This window comes from Loxodonta africana, chromosome 4 (genome assembly GCF_030014295.1).
Source record: "Loxodonta africana isolate mLoxAfr1 chromosome 4, mLoxAfr1.hap2, whole genome shotgun sequence".
In the NCBI taxonomy this organism is placed as follows: domain Eukaryota; kingdom Metazoa; phylum Chordata; class Mammalia; order Proboscidea; family Elephantidae; genus Loxodonta; species Loxodonta africana.
In genome coordinates this window covers 173,904,934-173,924,122 of record NC_087345.1, presented here as the reverse complement: position 1 = coordinate 173,924,122, position 19,189 = coordinate 173,904,934, and the positions used below count along the sequence as shown (strand labels likewise).

Sequence of the window (19,189 nt, the reverse complement as noted above, 5' to 3'; positions counted from 1 at the left end):
TGATGCATTGAACACTAGTGACCAAAGACCAGATGAGTTGTGGAATGACATCAAGGACATCATCCATGAAGAAAGCAAGAGGTCACTGAAAAGACAGGAAAGAAAGAAAAGACCAAGATGGATGTCAGAGGAGACTCTGAAACTTGCTCTCCAGCGTCGAGCAGCTAAAGCAAAAGGAAGAACTGATGAAGTAAAAGAACTGAACGGAAGATTTCAAAACGCCTCTCGAGAAGACAAAGTAAAGTATTATAATGACATGTGCAAAGAGCTGGAGATGGAAAACCAAAAGGGAAGAACACGCTTGGTGTTTCTCAAGCTGAAAGAACTGAAGAAAAAAATTCAAGCCTCGAGTTGCAATAGTGAAGGATTCCATGGGAAAATATTAAACGACAAGGGAAGCATCAAAAGAAGATGGAAGGAATACAGAGTCATTGTATCAAAAAGAATTAGTCGATATTCAACCATTTCAAGAGGTGGCATATGATCAGGAACCGATGGTACTGAAGGAAGAAGTCCAAGCTGCTCCGAAGGCACTGGCGAAAAACAAGGCTCCAGGAATTGATGGAATATCAATTGAGATGTTTCAACAAATGGATGCAGCGCTGGAGGTGCTCACTCATCTATGCCAAGAAATATGGAAGACAGCTTCCTGGCCAACTGACTGGAAGAGATCCATATTTATGCCTATTCCCAAGAAAGGTGATCCAACTGAATGTGGAAATTATACAACAATATCATTAACGTCACACGCAAGCAAAATTTTGCTGAAGATCATTCAAAAACAGCTGCAGCAGTATATCGACAGGGAACTGCCAGAAATTCAGGCTGGTTTCAGAAGAGGACGTGGAACCAGGGATATCATTGCTGATGTCAGATGGATCCTGGCTGAAAGCAGAGAATACCAGAAGGATGTTTACCTGTGTTTTTATTGACTATGCAAAGGCATTCGATTGTGTGGATCATAACAAATATGGATAACACTGCAAAGAATGGGAATTCCAGAACACTTAATTGTGCTCATGAAGAGCCTTTACATAGATCAAGAGGCAGTTGTTCGTATAGAACAAGGGGATACTGATTGGTTTAAAGTCAGGGAAGGTGTGCGTCCGGGTTGTATTCTTCCACCATACCTATTTAATCTGTATGCTGGACTATATGAAGAAGAACGGGGCATCAGGATTGGAGGAAGACTCATTAACAACCTGCGTTATGCAAATGACACAACCTTGCTTGCTGAAAGTGAAGAGGACTTGAAGCACTTACTAATGAAGATCAAAGACCATAGCTTTCAGTATGGATTACACCTCAACATAAAGAAAACAAAAATCCTCACAACTGGACCAATGAGCAACATCATGATAAATGGAGAAAAGACTGAAGTTGTCAAGGATTTCATTTTACTTGGATCCACAATCAACAGCCATGGAAGCAGCAGTCAAGAAATGAAAAGACGCATTGCATTGGGCAAATCTGCTGCAAAGGACCTCTTCAAAGTGTTGAAGAGCAAAGATGTCACCCTGAAGACTAAGGTGTGCCTGACCCAAGCCATGGTATTTTCAATCGCATCATATGCATGTGAAAGCTGGACAATGAATAAGGAAGACCAAAGAAGAGCTGACGCCTTTGAATTGTGGTGTTGGCCAAGAATATTGAATATACCATGGACTGCCAAAAGAACGAACAAATCTGTCTTGAAAGAAGTGCAGCCAGAATGCTCCTTAGAGGCAGGGATGGCGAGACTGCGTCTTACATACTTTGGACATGTTGTCAGGAAGGGATCAGTCCCTGGAGAAGGACACCATGCTTGGCAGAGTACAGGGTCAGCAGAAAAGAGGAAGACCCTCAACGAGGTGGATTGACACAGTGGCTGCAACAATGAGCTCAAGCATAACAATGATTTTAAGGATGGCGCAGGACAGCGCAGTGTTTCATTCTGTTGTGCATAGGGTCGCTATGAATTGGCACTGACTGGACAGCACCTAACAACAACAACATGGCTGTTGTTATAATCCCACTTGGGAATGGGTTGTCTTTGTCTTTGTTATGTTAAGGATACAGGATTAACATAGGGTGTGTTTTAAATTAATCTCTTTTGAAATATAAAAGAGATTAAAACAAGCAAACAAGCAAGCAGAGCCGGGGATGACTGATGCCAAGCCACGTGGAGATCTCCAAGGAACCAGGAAACAAGCTAAAGATACAAGGACCTTCCCCTACAGCTGACTGAGACAGAAAGGCTTCCCCTAGAGTCGGTGCCCTGAATTCTGAGTTCTAGCCTCCTAAACTGTGAGATTCCTACTCAACGGCAATAGCTTCTTGTTTGTTTGTTTTTGGTTTAAACTGTGAGAAAATAAATTTGTTAAAGCTACCTACTTGTGGTAATTCTGTTATAGCAGCACTAGATAACTGAGATAGTCATTAAACATGTTTTAGATGGATGAATGAATGGCTAATTGTAGAATTATAAAATACGGTGATGCTGATTTATCTATCAAACTAAAGCTTTTTCCTTCTTCCTTCATTTTTACTAATAAAATGAAAGCAACGAGAAAGTCAATGTAATCTCTGCTAGTAACGTAACTTTAGTGTTGTAAAGTTAAAAAATATGTTATATTTTCTCACAAATATAATCCAGTATTCTCATTATCTGAAGAATCTGAAATTAGATTTGGAAATGCTCTAAAAAGTCCTCTACTACAGCCTCCTCCTCAATGAAAAGCTCATTTTATATCATCCTTGACATCAACTTTGTTGTTGTTGTTTGTTGCTGTCAAGTCAATTCTGACTCATGGCAACCCCATGTGTATAGGGGAGAACTGCACTCCACAGGGTTTTCAAGGCTATGACCTTTCAGAAGCAGATCACCAGGCCTGTCTTCCAAGGTACTTCTGGGTGAGTTCAACCTGCTAACCTTTAGGGTAGCAGTCCATCAGCTAGTCTCTGCTTAAATTCTTTTAATGAAAGGAAGTTATAACCCACTGGACAGCTTTATGAAAGACAGTCTAGTCTGGTTCTGCTGAGGCCCATGGATTTGTGTTGAAATCTTGGCTCTGACAAACACTATTTTCTTAACCTTTCCAAGCCGCAGTGTTTTCGTGTGTAAATGCAGATGTATCCTCGTTGAATTCTGGTAGGGGTTATATGAGATAATATGACAAATCTCTTAGTATGACCTCAACAGACGTTAGTGATTCTTTTAAAAATCAAATCTACCAAGAGAAAGGTTAGTACTGGCCAAAGTCAGTTTCCTACAATGGCTACTTCCCTGTCCTAGTTTTTCCTTCTGCTACACACACAGCAAGTGTAGCTTTTCTTCTATATGCCAGACTTTCAAGTGTATGAAGAGCTATCATGTGCATCCTTAGTCTTCCCTTGTGTAGATTAAACATACCTAGGTCCTTCAAACTTTCCTCAAAGGACATGATTTTCAGAATCCTTTTTTTTTTTTTTTTACCTGCTTATTAACCCACCTCTGTATATTCTCCAGCTTATCAATGTCTCTCAAACTGGAATGCCTGGAATGCGATTCAATACTCAAAATACATCAGATTGAATTTTCAACAGGGTAAAACAAGGGATATGTCTCTATTTTAACATTCTTAATGATTTGATTCCATTTTTGATGAGCTAGATGCTTGTTCTCCTGCTTAGAGACACTAGGAAGATAAGCATCTATAACACAGACTATTTTACATTTACAGACAGGGAGATGAGGGAACAAAGTGGGTAAGAAAATGACTTTGGTGTCAGGATGCCTAGGTGTAAGCCCCGGCTGTGCCATGCACTAGCTGAGTCACGCTGGACAAATTAATAGAACTATCCAAGACGTCGTTTTTGTATCAGTACAAAGGAGGAAATAACAGTACCTACCTCACAGGATTATTGTTAGGATTTTAACAAGCATGTGGCTGCTACACAGTTAAGTGTACAATGCATGCCAGTTTTATCATTGTTGGGATTGGCCTGATATTAATAAGTGACAGAAAGAAAGTTTATAGAACAATTATTCTAAAGCCAAAGTCACCATGGTAGCTAGACAATGCCTAGTTTCTAACTTCATAGGTTTATAGTTTATGCTTAAGTACACCACCTACTTTATCCACCTAGGTTAGTATTTGCAACTAGTGTAGCTTGAAGATTACACCAGGAGGTGTTACTACTCAAAGTTAAATGTACTATGAATATTGAAATTTATTTTAATGGCTAAAGCGAAGTTGTTGCATTTGATATAAAAATTTTCCATGCTAAAATGGCTAAGGTCATTTTTTGGGGGGGGGGTGGGGGGAAGATGGGGAATCATTTGACCTTGACCATCCACTTGAATATCTGGCATATATTAGAACACACCCCAAGTTATTTTCTGGGGAAGACCGGAGCCCATCTGCAGGTGCTCTTCTGTCTCATCTCTGAGTAGGGGTATGGTGGCTTTCTCATAGTAGCTCAACTCCTACATGTGGAGTTTGAATGAGTGTTGACACACGATTGTGCATATGAGCCACTATTAAAATTTATGGGTGTCAGGCTACAGCAACAATCCAGGTAGTTTCTAGAGAGTATAATTTTGAACCTTGATCCTCAATATCTTTTTAAAACTTGTGGAAAAAAAAATCACAGAGGATTTCCTGAAGGATATACAGGTCATCCATTATTAGATATTCCAAACAGAGATCTTAAAACTATCTGAGGTGAAGGAACAGTTGTGTTTTTTGTAGTTCTTAAAATATGTTTTAATCTAATGCAGACTAGTATTTTGTTAAAATATAATAAAAATGTCACAGCAATGTCTTAGTGTAACAGTTTCTAAATGATTGCTCTTAATTTTATATTTATCTCTCTGAGAACCAGTAACGACTAGTTTGCAGAAGGGCACCACTCTTGGAAGACACTTTCAGTAGTAGCACTGTTCTAAAATTTTCCCACAGAATAAACCAGACCATCATACCATCCAAGAGTTGTATACTTAGATTGTATCTAAGTGGCCACCTTGGAGAAACAATTTTTCTGAATTGCACTTTGGTACAATTCTGGCTTCTACTGAAGAATTTTATTTAAAATTCTCTGCTGTTTTATTTTCAGGCTATTACTAAGGATGACATATTTTGTTCTTTTTTCTTCTTTATGATACTTCCAGAAGCATCTTTCTGTTTGGACTTAGTGTCAGGATAAGTTGTACTTTTTCTAGCAATTGACTCATTTTACTTAAAGAAACTCTGGGTCTTGTTGCTGAATGCAGCTTTCCTATTTCCTAAAGCTCAGAGCTTAATTTGTGGTCCACTTCTGGCAGGGATTTCATGGCATCCTTTTTTTTTTTTTTAAATGTTTACCTGTATTACTTCCTTAAATTTACTTCATTTTTATTATATATTTTAAAATTAAAATTTCTGGATATATTAAATGTATATATACCTCATAGTAAACAATTTTAAGAACAAGTAAATAAATAATGAATGGACCATGAAGAGAGTACGGTGGGAGTTTTGTGTTCTGTAATCTGGCTTCTCAAGTAGCAGCAGCAGCTGTAGCAGCAGCAGCAGTTAACTTGCAGACCAACCAAGCCCTCAGAACTTTTCTGTACTACAGGCGGTAGTTCCCTACTTACTATGTGAGTGAGACCGATTTTTGAATATCACTGCAGGATTTGGCAGTTAAATTTCAAATTGTTGTTTCTAGACCAGTATTTTAATCTGATGAGAATGCTTTGAATTTTGACTCTCATTTTTTGTAGGATCTATCCTTCCCAACTTTGTATCCACAGGTCTGACAAATCCTCCTATCCAACTGCAATAACCCTATGACATTTATTTTGTACATGACATGAATCCTACTCTAAGCTTTGTCTTATTTTCCTTCTTCTACCCCAATTTCAGGTGGCGCACTGGTTAATTGCTTGGCTGCTAACCCAAAGGTCAGTGGTTCAAACCCACCAGCTGCTCCATGGGAGAAAAGAGCTGGTGATCTGCTCCTGTAAAGGTTATAGCCTAGGCAGCCCTATAGGCAGTCCTGGTCTGTCCGGTAGGGTCTCTATGAATTTGAATTGACTTGACAGCACACAATGTTAACCCCAATTTCGACATTTTTCTACCATCCTGAATTAGCTACATGTCTGTGAGCAACTTCAAACTGTTTCTGGTATAAAGGTAGGTTATTGAAAATATATTATTATTGATAAAAGGTGTTCAACAGCTCAGGAGCTAAGAAATGGATCCTGTGGGCAGGCTGTAAAACACAATCTCTACTTTTAGAATCATTAATACATGTGTGAAAATAAATAAATGTTTTTGTAATAACCCTGGTTTGAGTATTTTTAAGCGGTAACTTCAGCATTATTTAAGCCTCAAGAAGCAACACCATACAACTTCTAGAAACACATTTCCAAAATAAAATACAGATATGACCATACTTTTTTGTAGAATATGTTTATAAAATGTAAATGTTGATAAAATTTTTTACAAAGTAAGCAATGTGCAAACACCTATCATTTCCCATTCATCAGCTAAGAGTTTTTTTTTTCTATTAAAGATTAATTAAATCTAAAGTAATACATCAAAATTAATCAGGGGATGAACAGATTCCATAGTGCAATGCGGGCTGTTACCATGTTCTTTATAAGCTATTGTTCAAGAAGTGTCATTAAAGAAATGCAAATATAAATATAGCCTTCTTGGTTCATCATAAATTCAATAAAATGCATTTAATATTTTTTCATAAACCAGGATTCTTTCTGTAATTAATAATATACAAGATGAAGATGTGATAGGACAGGCATTTCTGACAAGCTCATTAATGCTGTAGTTCCCCCCTTGCACTGCCCTGTCGCTGTCTCCACGTCACCCCTACACCATTGCCTCCTCAAGTTCCATTTCTATTTCTCTCATATAGAGAACATCTTCACCTTCTATTTCTTTGTGCAAACCGTACCCTTTTCCATTCCTTTAATTCTGCAAAAGAGGCAACGAAATTCATATTCATCAGGAAATAAAAGTGTTTTTAGGTTGTACTTCTCGTTAAAACATGCTATATATTATTTTCTGATTACCAAATTTGGAGTATGTCACATTCTATTAATTTGATACGCTTTAGTCATAAATTAAGACTCCAGTAAAATATCATTTATATGGAAAATTTCTACATATTAGTCTTTACCCTAAAAGAAAAGCACAGAATTTCTGATTATGTGTATAGGTTATGTTACAATAGATTGTTATTAAGTATGCTATCATATTTGGGGTGTAGAAAGAAACAAATATTTACCACTGTGGATTCTTAAGTGCTCTTTTAGGTGGTGTTTGTATTTGAAAGCTTTTCCACATTCAGTGCACTTGAATTTACGATTACCCCCAGACTGCGTCACATGTCTCTGTAAGAAAGAATCGGTGTTTTATTTTATAAAACAAAAGAGCTTTAGATATAAAGTACGCCCTGCTAAAAGTAATGTTTTGGGTAAGTTTGATGATCATTTTGTTCCTTAAAGGCCTCAAACTGCAGCAGTTACAGAAATCTAATACTTGAAATTATTACCAAGAAGGATGGTGACAGTGGGAAAGGAATTCTGATTCAGAGAAAACTCTCCACGTTCCAATGTAACATACAGGAGTCATAATTTGTTAAGCAACACAGTATTTGGCAAAAATAAAGTCATGTACACAGGCAAGGAATTTAGAGATTATCAAGTCTGTACTCTAATTAATATGAAGAAAACAAGGCCAAGAAAATTTAGTAATCTGTCTAAAAGCACAGTTAGTCAACAGAAAACCAAGGTCTTCTGACTCTCAGGCTGGGCTTTTCCCAGTACCTTATCCTGTCTCTTACATGTTTAACATTTCCAAATGCTCTTTAATCTAGTGATTTAAAAAAAAAAAACAAAAAACTATTACCATCTTTTCCAACCAAATGTAGATTATTAGAAGAGCTTTCAGTCTGTTTTATTAAATTCACATTTGCATATATTTCTAATGCATTCTACATACTATTTTTAGATTCATATTATAAAGCACTACTTTAATTATATCACATCCTGCTCAAAATTTCTGAAGGTTTTCCATTAAGCCCTGGATAAAGAATCTAAGTTTATAGATTCCAATTGTTTAGCCCCTAAATTTCCAGGCCTACTCTTCACTCGTTCTCTGTGAGAAGTCCACATTCCAATCATTGAGGGAGCCACACTGTTTACACTCATACTGCTCTTCTCAAGATCCTCACTTTTGTTCATACTACTGCTTATTCCTTGGCTATGTAACCCCTTAATTCTGACTGTTTAAATTCTACCCATCCTTCAAAGGCTTGAGTCAAGTCCTGCTTGCAGCCACTCTCACCTCAGCAGAAATCTCCCTTCTTTGGTCTTTTATACAGGAAGGAAAAGAATGAGTACCTATTATATATTAGGCCCTACTTCATTCAAACCCATGGCTTTAAACACCATATTTGTACTTAGTATATTTAGTGATAATAAAGGAGCCCTGGTGGCACAGTGGTTAAAGTGCTCAACTGGTGACCAAAAGGTCAGCAGTTCAAAACCACCAGTGGCCCTGCACGAGAAAGATGTGGCCGTCGGCTTCCGTAAGATTTACAGCCCTGGAAACCCTGTGGGGCTGCTGAGAGTCGGAATCAACTAACTCAACAGCAGTGGGTTTTGGTTTTAGTATAACTCCCACATTTGTATCTCAAGCCCCCAACCCTGGGGTAATCCTTGATTCCTCTCTTTCTCTTATACCCTCTTCTAGCCTAACAGCAATCCATCTGAATATATTCTGAATCCAATCATTCCTTACTATGTCACGTCCTCCCCAACTACCCTAGTTTGAAGCTACCACCATCTCTCTGGCCTGGATTATAGAAACGGCCTCTAAGTGGCCTCCCTGCTTCCATTCTTGTCTCTCTTGGTCTGTTTTCCATACAACTGCCAGTGTTCCTTTAAAAATAAAAGGCGGATTATGTGACTGCCTCTCTTAAAACCTTCCAAAGTCTTCCCTCTAACACTTTAGAATAAACTCAAATGTTTTGACCATGACGTATACAAGGGCCTGCATCACCTGACCCACACCTCTCTGGCCTCACCTACCTCTCTCCCCTTCATTCACTGTACTCCAGGAACACTAGCCTCCTTGCTGTTTCTTGAGCACGCCAGGAAGTTTCTGCCTCGAGGTCTTTCCATGGCTCCCCCTGTTCCCCCTGAATGGAATGTTCTTCCCCCAATATTCCATGTCTGGCTCCATTTCATTCAGGCCTCAGATCATATGTCCTATCCTAAGCAAGTTTCCCCTACCCTGTAAAAACAGCAGCTTCTACTACTTTCTAGCCTCTGACCCTGCTTTATTTTTCTTCATACCACCTGTTTTTATATTTCATATCTATTTTATATTATTTATTAATGTATGTGCCCTATGGGCAGAGACTTGTCTTTTTCACTCTTGTGCCTTTAATACTTGGGATAGGACTTAACACATTACAGAAACTCAACTATGTGTAGAATGAATAAACTAATAAGACATGTAAATGCTGCTTAATTTTTAGTCCTGGGCATGATTTTCAAAGATTAGCAAGATAGACATTCTACCCTTTAGTTTGTTGCCTAGCAACCTAAATTGTTTCCAAGGCTTCCCAATTATATTCCCTCACATTACTGGTCTGCACATCTATCACAGCTCCCTCCTGACCTTGTTAATAACTTGACCACACACTTTATGATCTACTACCTTTGCATTCATTAGGAAAGATCACAAAAGTAGCTTTCGTGTTCATCAGAGATCTTCCTGTTTGTTTTTATAATGGCATCTCCTGCTTTCACTACCAGTTCTGCCTTCGGAGATCCTTTCCTTTGACAAGGGCTCTTGGTAGGAAGAGGATACAGTGGCAGCAGTTGGAGGATGGTTCTACTCCCCAAATGTCACATGGATAGGCTCTTTTCCCAAGGCTTGTTTATACTGTAGTTACCACAGAACACTAACATGGAGAAACGACTCCTCTGTATGGTCTCTAATAAGACTAGTCAGTAAGGATAAGTGGTAAATAGGTGATGTTTGACTTCAGTAGTCCCTTCTCTGTACCAATTTTTTCCTTCTTTTGGTATCCTCCATTTTAGGTGCTCCTTCACAGACTTGACCATTAGTCTACCTTAGGAAATCTTCGTCCCATTCCAACTGATTGCCACCCTCTCCCCCATTATCTTGTTCTTTTGTGACTATTGTTGCCTAAATCCTGAAAAGATAGACTGGCTCTGCTCAGTCTGCTTATGTTACAATTTTTTCATTTGGTTTATCCACCATTTTAATAAATCGTCTTACTTGTTGTCTATGGCATACATGCCTTATATCAGGTACATAAAAAGGGCAGAGTTCTTATAGATTTGGGTATGTAATATTCACCATCCTTTGATATAGGAAATGGGACATGTGGCCCAACTCCAACATATATCATAACACAGCAACCCTGTGTGGTTGAGTATTTATTTGATTTTTTCAGAAACTGGAGTTATGTTAATTTGTTAGCTTTTTTTTGGCCTCTGTTTATTAGTCAAACTCTAAAATTAGGTAGTAAACCCTGGATTCTAATCATGATTAAATTTATTTATGGTTATCAGGACCTTGTAAAAGAAAGACAACTTGCAAAAGGTTCTTTGGCTTTAATCCTTCAGTATAAAACCAATAGTTTAAATGTAACTTATAATTACAGAATAGTCTTGCTTTGCACTTCTAGAAATCAGAGCAAGGTAACATAAAAGTAGATTAAACCATATGAAAACTGAGTCTTCAGAATAAAAATGGTTTAGAACCTAAACAAAATTCTTAGATGAGGCAACCTCCCTTACTATAGGCAAAATCCTAGAGTGGCTTATACTGAGAATAAATAATCACCAGTTCACAGAAAATTAAGCTTTATTATCCATATGCTTTTCTTTTCAATTTGCTAAGTACTGAGTCATGTGGTTTATGTAGCCAGTATTTATTTTTCCTACAAGGCACACTAAACATTTTAACAGAATGAATTTTGAAATCTTACAAACTTAAAGAAATATTTGGTATAGTATATGCAAAATAATTACATTGAGATGACTAAGATCCTACCTGAAAAAGAGAAAAAAACCAGTTTCCTCTAAAATAATGATCATATGTGCTTTTTAACTGAGAAATTATCAGATAACTTGAATAATTGCTTTCATTTTTGTAAGCCTGTAGACAAGATACTATCTAGTGCATCCTTTCCATTTTTAAGTATATTGAAACCCTTGCCTTCTGTGAAGGTTAGACTCTCAAAATTTGGAAAGTTAGTGAACTCTCAGCCACTTCACTTACTTGATCTCTTCCTGATTTATGTGATGTCATGTGACGTTCAAGTTGGGTTCTGTATGCAAAGGTATAACTGCACAGGGAGCAACTAAAGTTATCTTCGTTCTTTTCATGGCGATATTTAATGTGTTCTTTCAAAGAGGTAAAGCGTTTATAGCCTCTATCACAATACGGGCAGGTGAGTAACTGTGAAAATGCATCTGGTGTTCCTGTAAAAGAAAGAGGATATATTCCAAACTCAGAACATTCAGAAAATATTACCAAAGCTACCACTGAGTCCTTAGGCTATGTGTCAGATGTGCTAAATAAAAAAACAAACAAAACAAAACTCAAACCCATTGCTGTTCAGTCGTTTCCAATTCATAGCGGCTCTTTACCAAAACAAAAACAAAAACAAAAACAAAAAACCCCAAACCCAAACCTGTTGCTGTCGAGTTGAATCTGACTCATAGCAACCCTATAGTGATTCTATACGGCAGAGCAGAACCTTAGGGAAACCATAGGGTTTCCAAGGCTCAGTCTTTACGGAGGCATACTGCCACATCTTTCTCCTGTGCAGCACTGGTGGGGCCGACCTTTTGGTTAGCAGCCAAGTGCTTAACCACTTCATTACTAGGGCTCCTCAGTCAGATACTGTTACTCATTTTATATTTGACCCTCAAAACAATCCAATGTTAACTCGTCTCTATAAAAAAGAAAATGTGAGGCTCAGGGTAGTTAATCACACAGTCAGTAAATGATGAACTCAGGATTACTTAAGTCGATATCTTGTTTGCTAAACGTAATTCTTCCCTTCCCTTGTACGGTTAACTTGACTGAGGAAACAAAAGTAAAATGAGAAGGTAGGTTACTTTTATAAATGTATCTATTTGTATATATTTATACATGAGGATGTGTGCTCCATGACAGAATCTTACCATTGGTACCAATGTCATCATGATTTATTTAATGTTCATTCCTTTGGATTTGAAATGACACTTTGAAGTTATTGTCATCAAGGAGTTAGAGTACGTTTCTCAGACATTCTTAAGGTTAGGTGTGGCCATATGACTAAGTTCAGAACAAAAGAAGTGTGTCTGTGGGCAGGGGTGGGTGTGGGGGTGGGGGTGGGTGCTGGGTACCAGTTCTAGGACTAGCCTGTAAAGACCTCCCATGCATTATCCTTCATAGATTTCCTGTTGAAATACACTCACACACATTTTCTGTATAATTCTGTGTGTATGAATATAGGATAGCTTTCAGAGAATAAAGGCATTCTGGATCAACTGGAGTTCACTGAATGAACTGTATTTTAAACTGGAACCACTTAAACCTCATAATCCTAAAATGTAATATTATGTCAATTTGTTAATCAAGAGTAGTTTTCCACATGTGATTTATTTTTTTCAAAGAAATAAGTTTCTAAGTAACAACTTATTGTAAATACCATCTCTACCTTCATTTTGAATTCTTTATAGAGAAACAGACTACCAAGGAAAATTTCATAATAATCTCCAAATGCATCTATCACCTTTTCTGAACTTTAAGTCCACACAAATTCAATGTCTTGCTCAAGGACCAGGCTGCATATAATTGATTGAGTACCTAAACTCTAAATAGCTAAATACTTTGAAATATGTATTAAGTATGTGAATAAAATCAAACCCAAATCCCCAAAGTTTATGGTGATATCTTTAGTGACTAGCTAACAAGCCAACTTAAACCAGAGAAGTCTTCTGCGGGGATGAGCCTAACATGATCCTCTCCTTTGGATGAATGAATTAGCTACTTCAGGAAATATTCTGGTACAATGGCAAAAGTCAAAGCGAACCATGGTGGGTTTTTCATCATTATTGGCACCATGATATAACATGATTTCCATTAATCAAGCTACTTATATTCCATGTGTCATAGAGCTGTCTGCTTTCACTATGCTGCTTTCTTCTTCGCCTTCATGATTAACCCTAATACTTAATAAAACACTAGTAAATTTTGTAAAATGACAGGTTGCTCCTGATATTTTGACAAATTCTTATTTTCATAAATTGATATATATTGAATCTTCTCATATATATGAGATATTAATTCATATCATATCTAATAACAACAAAAAGTAAATATGAATATTTAGGATAACAGGCAAGTTATAAAATGAAAACAAACAGGTTTAAAAGTTAAATACAATTTTTTTTTTCTATTTTTGAAAAACATTGGATTTTTGTTTTTTTAAAAGTCACTTTATAACAATGAAGTCTTGGCTTTTAGGGTGGATATGTTTCTTTCTAGAAATTTTAAAAGAAAGTTAAGACAGCTATATTCAATATTCCTAAAAACTTATGTTTGACTGTTTTTTGAACTGTCCATAAATAATTCATATATCTATGAATATATGCTTATGCTTACATTTTCAAAGCAAAATTATTTATTTCTTATAGCCTAATATTTCCTTTGGTGAGGAGCATACCATTTCAGACTGATTGTACTACTTGATATAAAACCTTTGAAAAATCTCATTTATTTGTTCTCCACTGGTTCAGAATTTGTGATAACTCAAAGTTTGCCTGTTCACAATTTATGAAAAAAAAGTACTTGGCAACTGAATGTATAAAGCAGGATTATGGAAGAGCATGTTTAATCTACCCAAAATGAAAAAAGTTAAGAGTTTCTGAACGTAATCACTATTTACATATAAACAGACATGGCTGGTGTGACAGGAGGTCTACTCTGAAAGAGTTTACTAGCAGTTAGTTAAACTACATTCTATACCTGACATTAATGGACACCTGAATTAAAAATATTTTCTATAATTCAGAAGGGTTAGCTCACCAATTTTTGTGAGATTTTACTGTACTGATTTATGATGACTGACTTTGCAAAGTTTAACCTGATTAGAACTATGCAATGGAAATTTTAAGAAAATGTTATTTTTCTTTCACTGAGGTTTTTTGAGTCTTTTGTCACATATATATGTAGGTATAAGTGTGTGTATAATTACTTTCTATATCCCTTTTGTTTCTAGTGTAATCTACTGCTTCTTCAGGTGAAATGGTAACACATGTTCTTTAAAAGAAAAAAAAAATCTAGAAATTAAAGTAGAAATGGCAGGGCCTTACAGGATTATAATGCCAATAACCAATGACTCTTTAAATATGCAAATAAATAAACAGAACACTAATGATTTAGCTGAAATGCAATCCTCAAGGTCAATAATTTACATTCTTCAGAAATATATTTTTTTTGGTGGAAACAATTCTAGAGTACCCCTTCGTCTTATTTCCTCTGTCACTGATTTAGACACAGAAAACTTATCTCTTTTTGTTTCTGCCCTTTTTCATAGTTGTTTGTTGGTTTATGGAAGATGCAGTTCACTCTGCAATTTTCTTCAAAAATTTAAAAGTTGATAATGCGAATACTAAGCCAAATCTGGAAACCCTGGTGGCATAGTGGTTAAGTGCTACGGCTGCTAACCAAAGAGTCAGCAGTTCGAATCCACCAGGCGCTCCTTGGAAACTCTGTGGGGCAGCTCTACTCTGTCCTATACGGTCGCTATGAGTTGGAATCAACTCGACGGCACTGGGTTTGGTTTGGTTTTTTGAAGCTAAATCTATCCATTAAACTGAGAGCCATGGCACAATCAAACCAGACTCAGGATCTTACTGCTTTTACCACCCTTAAAAACTTCAAATAGCTCCACAGTTCTTGGTGCAGAGATTTCTTATAGAAACATTTGCATGATATTTTCATCTGTTTATAGTGGTCAGAAGGGCAGAATGACAGCCTATGTCTTTTCAGGACAGTCTGAACACATTATTACTACATTTCCCACTATTTATACACTACTTTATATCAGAACAGATCAAATAGATACAGAAAAACCTTTGTCTCAAAATTTGTACTTTAGAACCAGACAATGACGTTTTGCTTGTGAAAAGAATAGTGGAAAATAATCAAAGGACAATAAGGGTCACCCCGGTTCCCATTTTACCTCTCTGCTGCCACGTGAGTGAATGGAAATTGGTTCTAATCATTTCACAGGCACTGGCATTACCACTGCACACGTGAGCAGCCACTAATTTAATACTGTACTGTTATCACAATGTCCCATTAATAAAAAATATTACTCTCTACAGGCAACTGCAATAAATTTTGGTTCTCAAAATATGTTCTCTCTAGTAGAGTAGGTTCCCATAGTAGAGTAATGGAAATAATAATCCTTTAAAGATGAAAAGGAAAACAACTGTTAAGCTCCATTTACCATTTTCATCATGACCGCTGGCTTCTGGTGTGCCCTGCCTCTGGTCCTCTTCAGGTGCCTCAGGATAAATGACAGCAGTGTCTTGTTGTTGCAGGAACTCTTCAACATTCGGATCATGGTTTTGTTCATTTTCTGCATCTGAGTCACATTCATCATCTTTTACTAAAAAAAATGTATACTTTATAAGAAGCAATTTTATCACTAAATTGTTATGAAGTTTTACTAAATAAGAAGTTATCTTGAGAGAATGCACGACGGTTCTTGAATTTTTAGGAAATACTTATTGGAAACTAAAAATGAAATTCACTCATTTTGTAATACAGGTAGTTCCCGACTTACCACATATTTCAGTAGCGATGAACACCACTTAATGACTGTTTTCTCATCGTTAGTAATATGTACTACATACAATGTTGCAGCATGTAATTTGCTAATGTTTATATGTAATGTTTACAACCCCCAAAGACAAATAAAAATTGGAATTATAAAGATACTGATAATAAAAGGCAATAATAATGAAAACTCAAAAAAAAAAAAAGAGGCATTCGACTTACGTCAGAACTGACTCATATGTTGGAACCTCCTCATAAGGAGGGGATTACCTGGACTCTATTAAAAGGTCCTTTTGCTTTATAAATCCAACGTGTTAGAAATGTCCTGCAGGTCTGACAATATCCCTTTTAAGCTTTCGAGTTGTACTTCTATTTCATTTTATTAATCAACAAGCCATAAGGAAGGTAATATAGTTGACTGGTTTCCTAATTTCTCAAACAATGATAAAGCAAAACAGAAAAAAACAAAAACAAAAAACCTTAGTTCTCAAAGATCATCTTCCTATCAACCTGTCATATAGTATTTATTTAGGGTTGTACTTTAAATCTGAATCATCCCCATATAAACAACTGAGGTTCAGTTCGGTTATGTGTTTTCTTAAGAAAAAGCTTTAAGAATTACCAATAGCTGGAAAGATTTCTAATAAAGGTCAAAAGGTATCAAATTGATAAATTGTTTCTTACCTCCTCCAGTATTCACATATAGACAAGGCTATACTTTCTCTATTTCTGCCTCAATGTTTAACTATGGAGTTAAGGCGGAGGTCCTTTTTCTTGAAAAACACAAAGGCTCAGAGTAATAGAATGTTCTCAATTTGAGAACATAGCACACAGTACTGCCCAGTTTCTAATACTGTATTACTGCACTATGCTCTTACTCCATTTCCTCCAATGGCTCCAGAGGAGAGTGTCTGGTGGTAACTGTAATGGCTTAGTATGGCTCACAAGTGTCTCATGGCTGACTATAGAAAATACAACAGCAAGTGACTTCATATAGTCAGATCTAAATGTGTAACACGGCAATGCTAAAAAAAAACCCCACTGCCATCGAGTTGATTCTGACTCATAGCCACCCTATAGGACAGAGTAGAACTGCCCCACAGAGTTTACAAGAAACGCCTGGCAGACTCGAACTGCTGACCTCTTGGTTAGCAGCCGTAGTACTTAACTACTACGCCACCAGGGTTTCTATACAGCAATGCTAGCAGCCTGAAATTGGGCCAAATTAAGGAGGTGATACAAGCATCTTTTTGTTCAACAGTTAGTAAAACAACCTTGCTAAGTCCCCTGCACAGTAGTAGTAAATGAGTGCCTCAGAGTATCCGCTGTTCAAATTCTTAGAGCTCGTGACATAGTAATCATGGTGACACTGATGACTATGACTTTACTTTTTTCTCCTTTTCAGTATAGCCAATAATCAGTAGCTATCATAATGACCACATGTGCGTCAGAGTAGAACCATATTCTAAAAAGTTTTCAATGGCTGTGACCTTTCAGAAATATATCATCTAGGCTTTTCTTCCAAGGACCTCTGGGTGAACGCAAACCATCAGCCTTTCAGCTAGCAACCAAGCACTTAACCATGGGCACTGCCAAGAGGCTTAAAAACCAGGGGTCACTGATTTGATTCTGACTCATGGCGACCCCAGATGTGTCAGAGTAGAACAGTGCTCCCCAGGGTTTTGTTTGTCTATGAAGCTTCCATGATCTTACCTTGGTCAAGTTGTGCTGGCTTCCCTAGTATTGTGTACTGTCCTACTCTTCACCGACCCAGAAAACCTGGTGCCGTCAAGTCACCAAAGTTACCACTTTTCTTTCTGTTTACACCACCCAGGGCTATATGTACCAATTATTTAGCATCTGCTCTATATAGGGCCATGACCCTGGTGGTGTAGTGGTTAAGAGCTACGACTGCTAACCAAAAGGTCAGCAGTTCGAATCCACCAGGTGCTCCTTGGAAACCCCATGGGGCAGTTCTACTCTGTCCTATAGAGTCACTATGAGTTGGAACTGACTCGACAGCAACAGGTTTGGTTTTGGGGTTTTTTATATATAGGGCCACTATGAGTCAGAACTTACTCAACGGCAATGGGTTTATACATAAGGTCACTGTGAGTTATAACTGACTCGATGGCAGTGGGTTTATACATAGGGTCACTATGAGTCAGAACTGACTGGATGGCAGTGGGTTTATACATAGGGTCTCTATGTGTCAGAACTGACTCAACACCAGTGGGTTTATATACAGGGTGCCTGTAAGAACTGACTGTACAGCAGTGGGTTTATATATAGGGTGACTGTGAGTCCCGAACTGACCGGATGCCAGGGGGTTTATATATAGGGCCACTATGAGTCAGAACTGACTGGATGGCAGTGAATTTATACATAGGGTCACTATGAGTCAGAACTGACTCAACAGCAGTGGGTTTATATATAGGGTGACTATAAGAACTGACTGGACGGCAGTGGGTTTATATACAGGGTGACTGTGAGTCCCAAACTGACTGGATGCCAGGGGGTTTATATATAGGGTCACTATGAGTCAGAACTGACTCGACCACAGTGGGTTTACACATAGGGTCACTATGAGTCAGGACTGACTCAACGGCAGTGGGTTTATATATAGGGTGACTATAAGAACTGACTGGACAGCAGTGGGTTTATATATAAGGTGACTGTGAGTCCCAAAATGACTGGATGCCAGGGGATTTATATATAGGGTCACCATGAGTCAGAACTGACTATGACCACAGTGGGCTTACACATAGGGTCACTATGAGTCAGGACTGACTGGACGGCAGTGGGTTTATATATAGGGTGACTGTGAGTCCCGAAATGACTGGATGCCAGGGGGTTTATATATAGGGTCACTGTGAATCAGAACTGACTGGACGGCAGTGAGTTTGTATATAGGGTCACTGTGAATCAGAACTGACTGGACGGCAGTGGGTTTATACACATGGTCACTATAAATCAGAACTGACTCGACCGTGGTGGGTTTATACATAGGGTCACTATGAGTCAGAACTGACTCGACGGCAGTGGGTTTATATATAGGATCACTATGAGTCAGAGCTGACTCGACAGCAGTGGGTTTATACATAGGGTCACTACGGGTCAGAACAGACTGGATGGTAGTGGGTTTATATATAGGGTCACTGTGAGTCAGAACTGACTCGGTGGCAATGGGTTTGGTTTTTTGGTATACACTGAGAGGGAGGCCCTAGGTGGTGAAAACGGTTAATGTGTTTGGCTGCTAACAAAAAGACTGGCAGTCTGAGTCCACCCAGAGGTTCCTCAGAAAAAAGGTCTGGTGATCTAATTCTGAAAAATCAGCCATT

The 19,189-nt window shown here is 37.7% G+C and overlaps 1 protein-coding gene across 3 annotated transcripts in view; it reads right to left on the bottom strand.

Moving 5' to 3' along the window:
• ZEB1 (zinc finger E-box binding homeobox 1) overlaps window positions 1-19,189 on the bottom strand; it is a 225,937-nt gene that overhangs the window by 8,456 nt on the left and 198,292 nt on the right. For all 3 annotated transcript variants that reach the window (XM_064285047.1, XM_064285050.1, XM_064285048.1), the window contains 3 exons: window positions 15,517-15,678; window positions 11,289-11,491; window positions 7,252-7,357 (listed from right to left, as the gene is read on the bottom strand). In XM_064285047.1, the coding sequence (XP_064141117.1) occupies window positions 7,252-7,357; window positions 11,289-11,491; window positions 15,517-15,678 (471 nt within the window). The remainder of the gene's footprint in view (window positions 1-7,251; window positions 7,358-11,288; window positions 11,492-15,516; window positions 15,679-19,189) is intronic.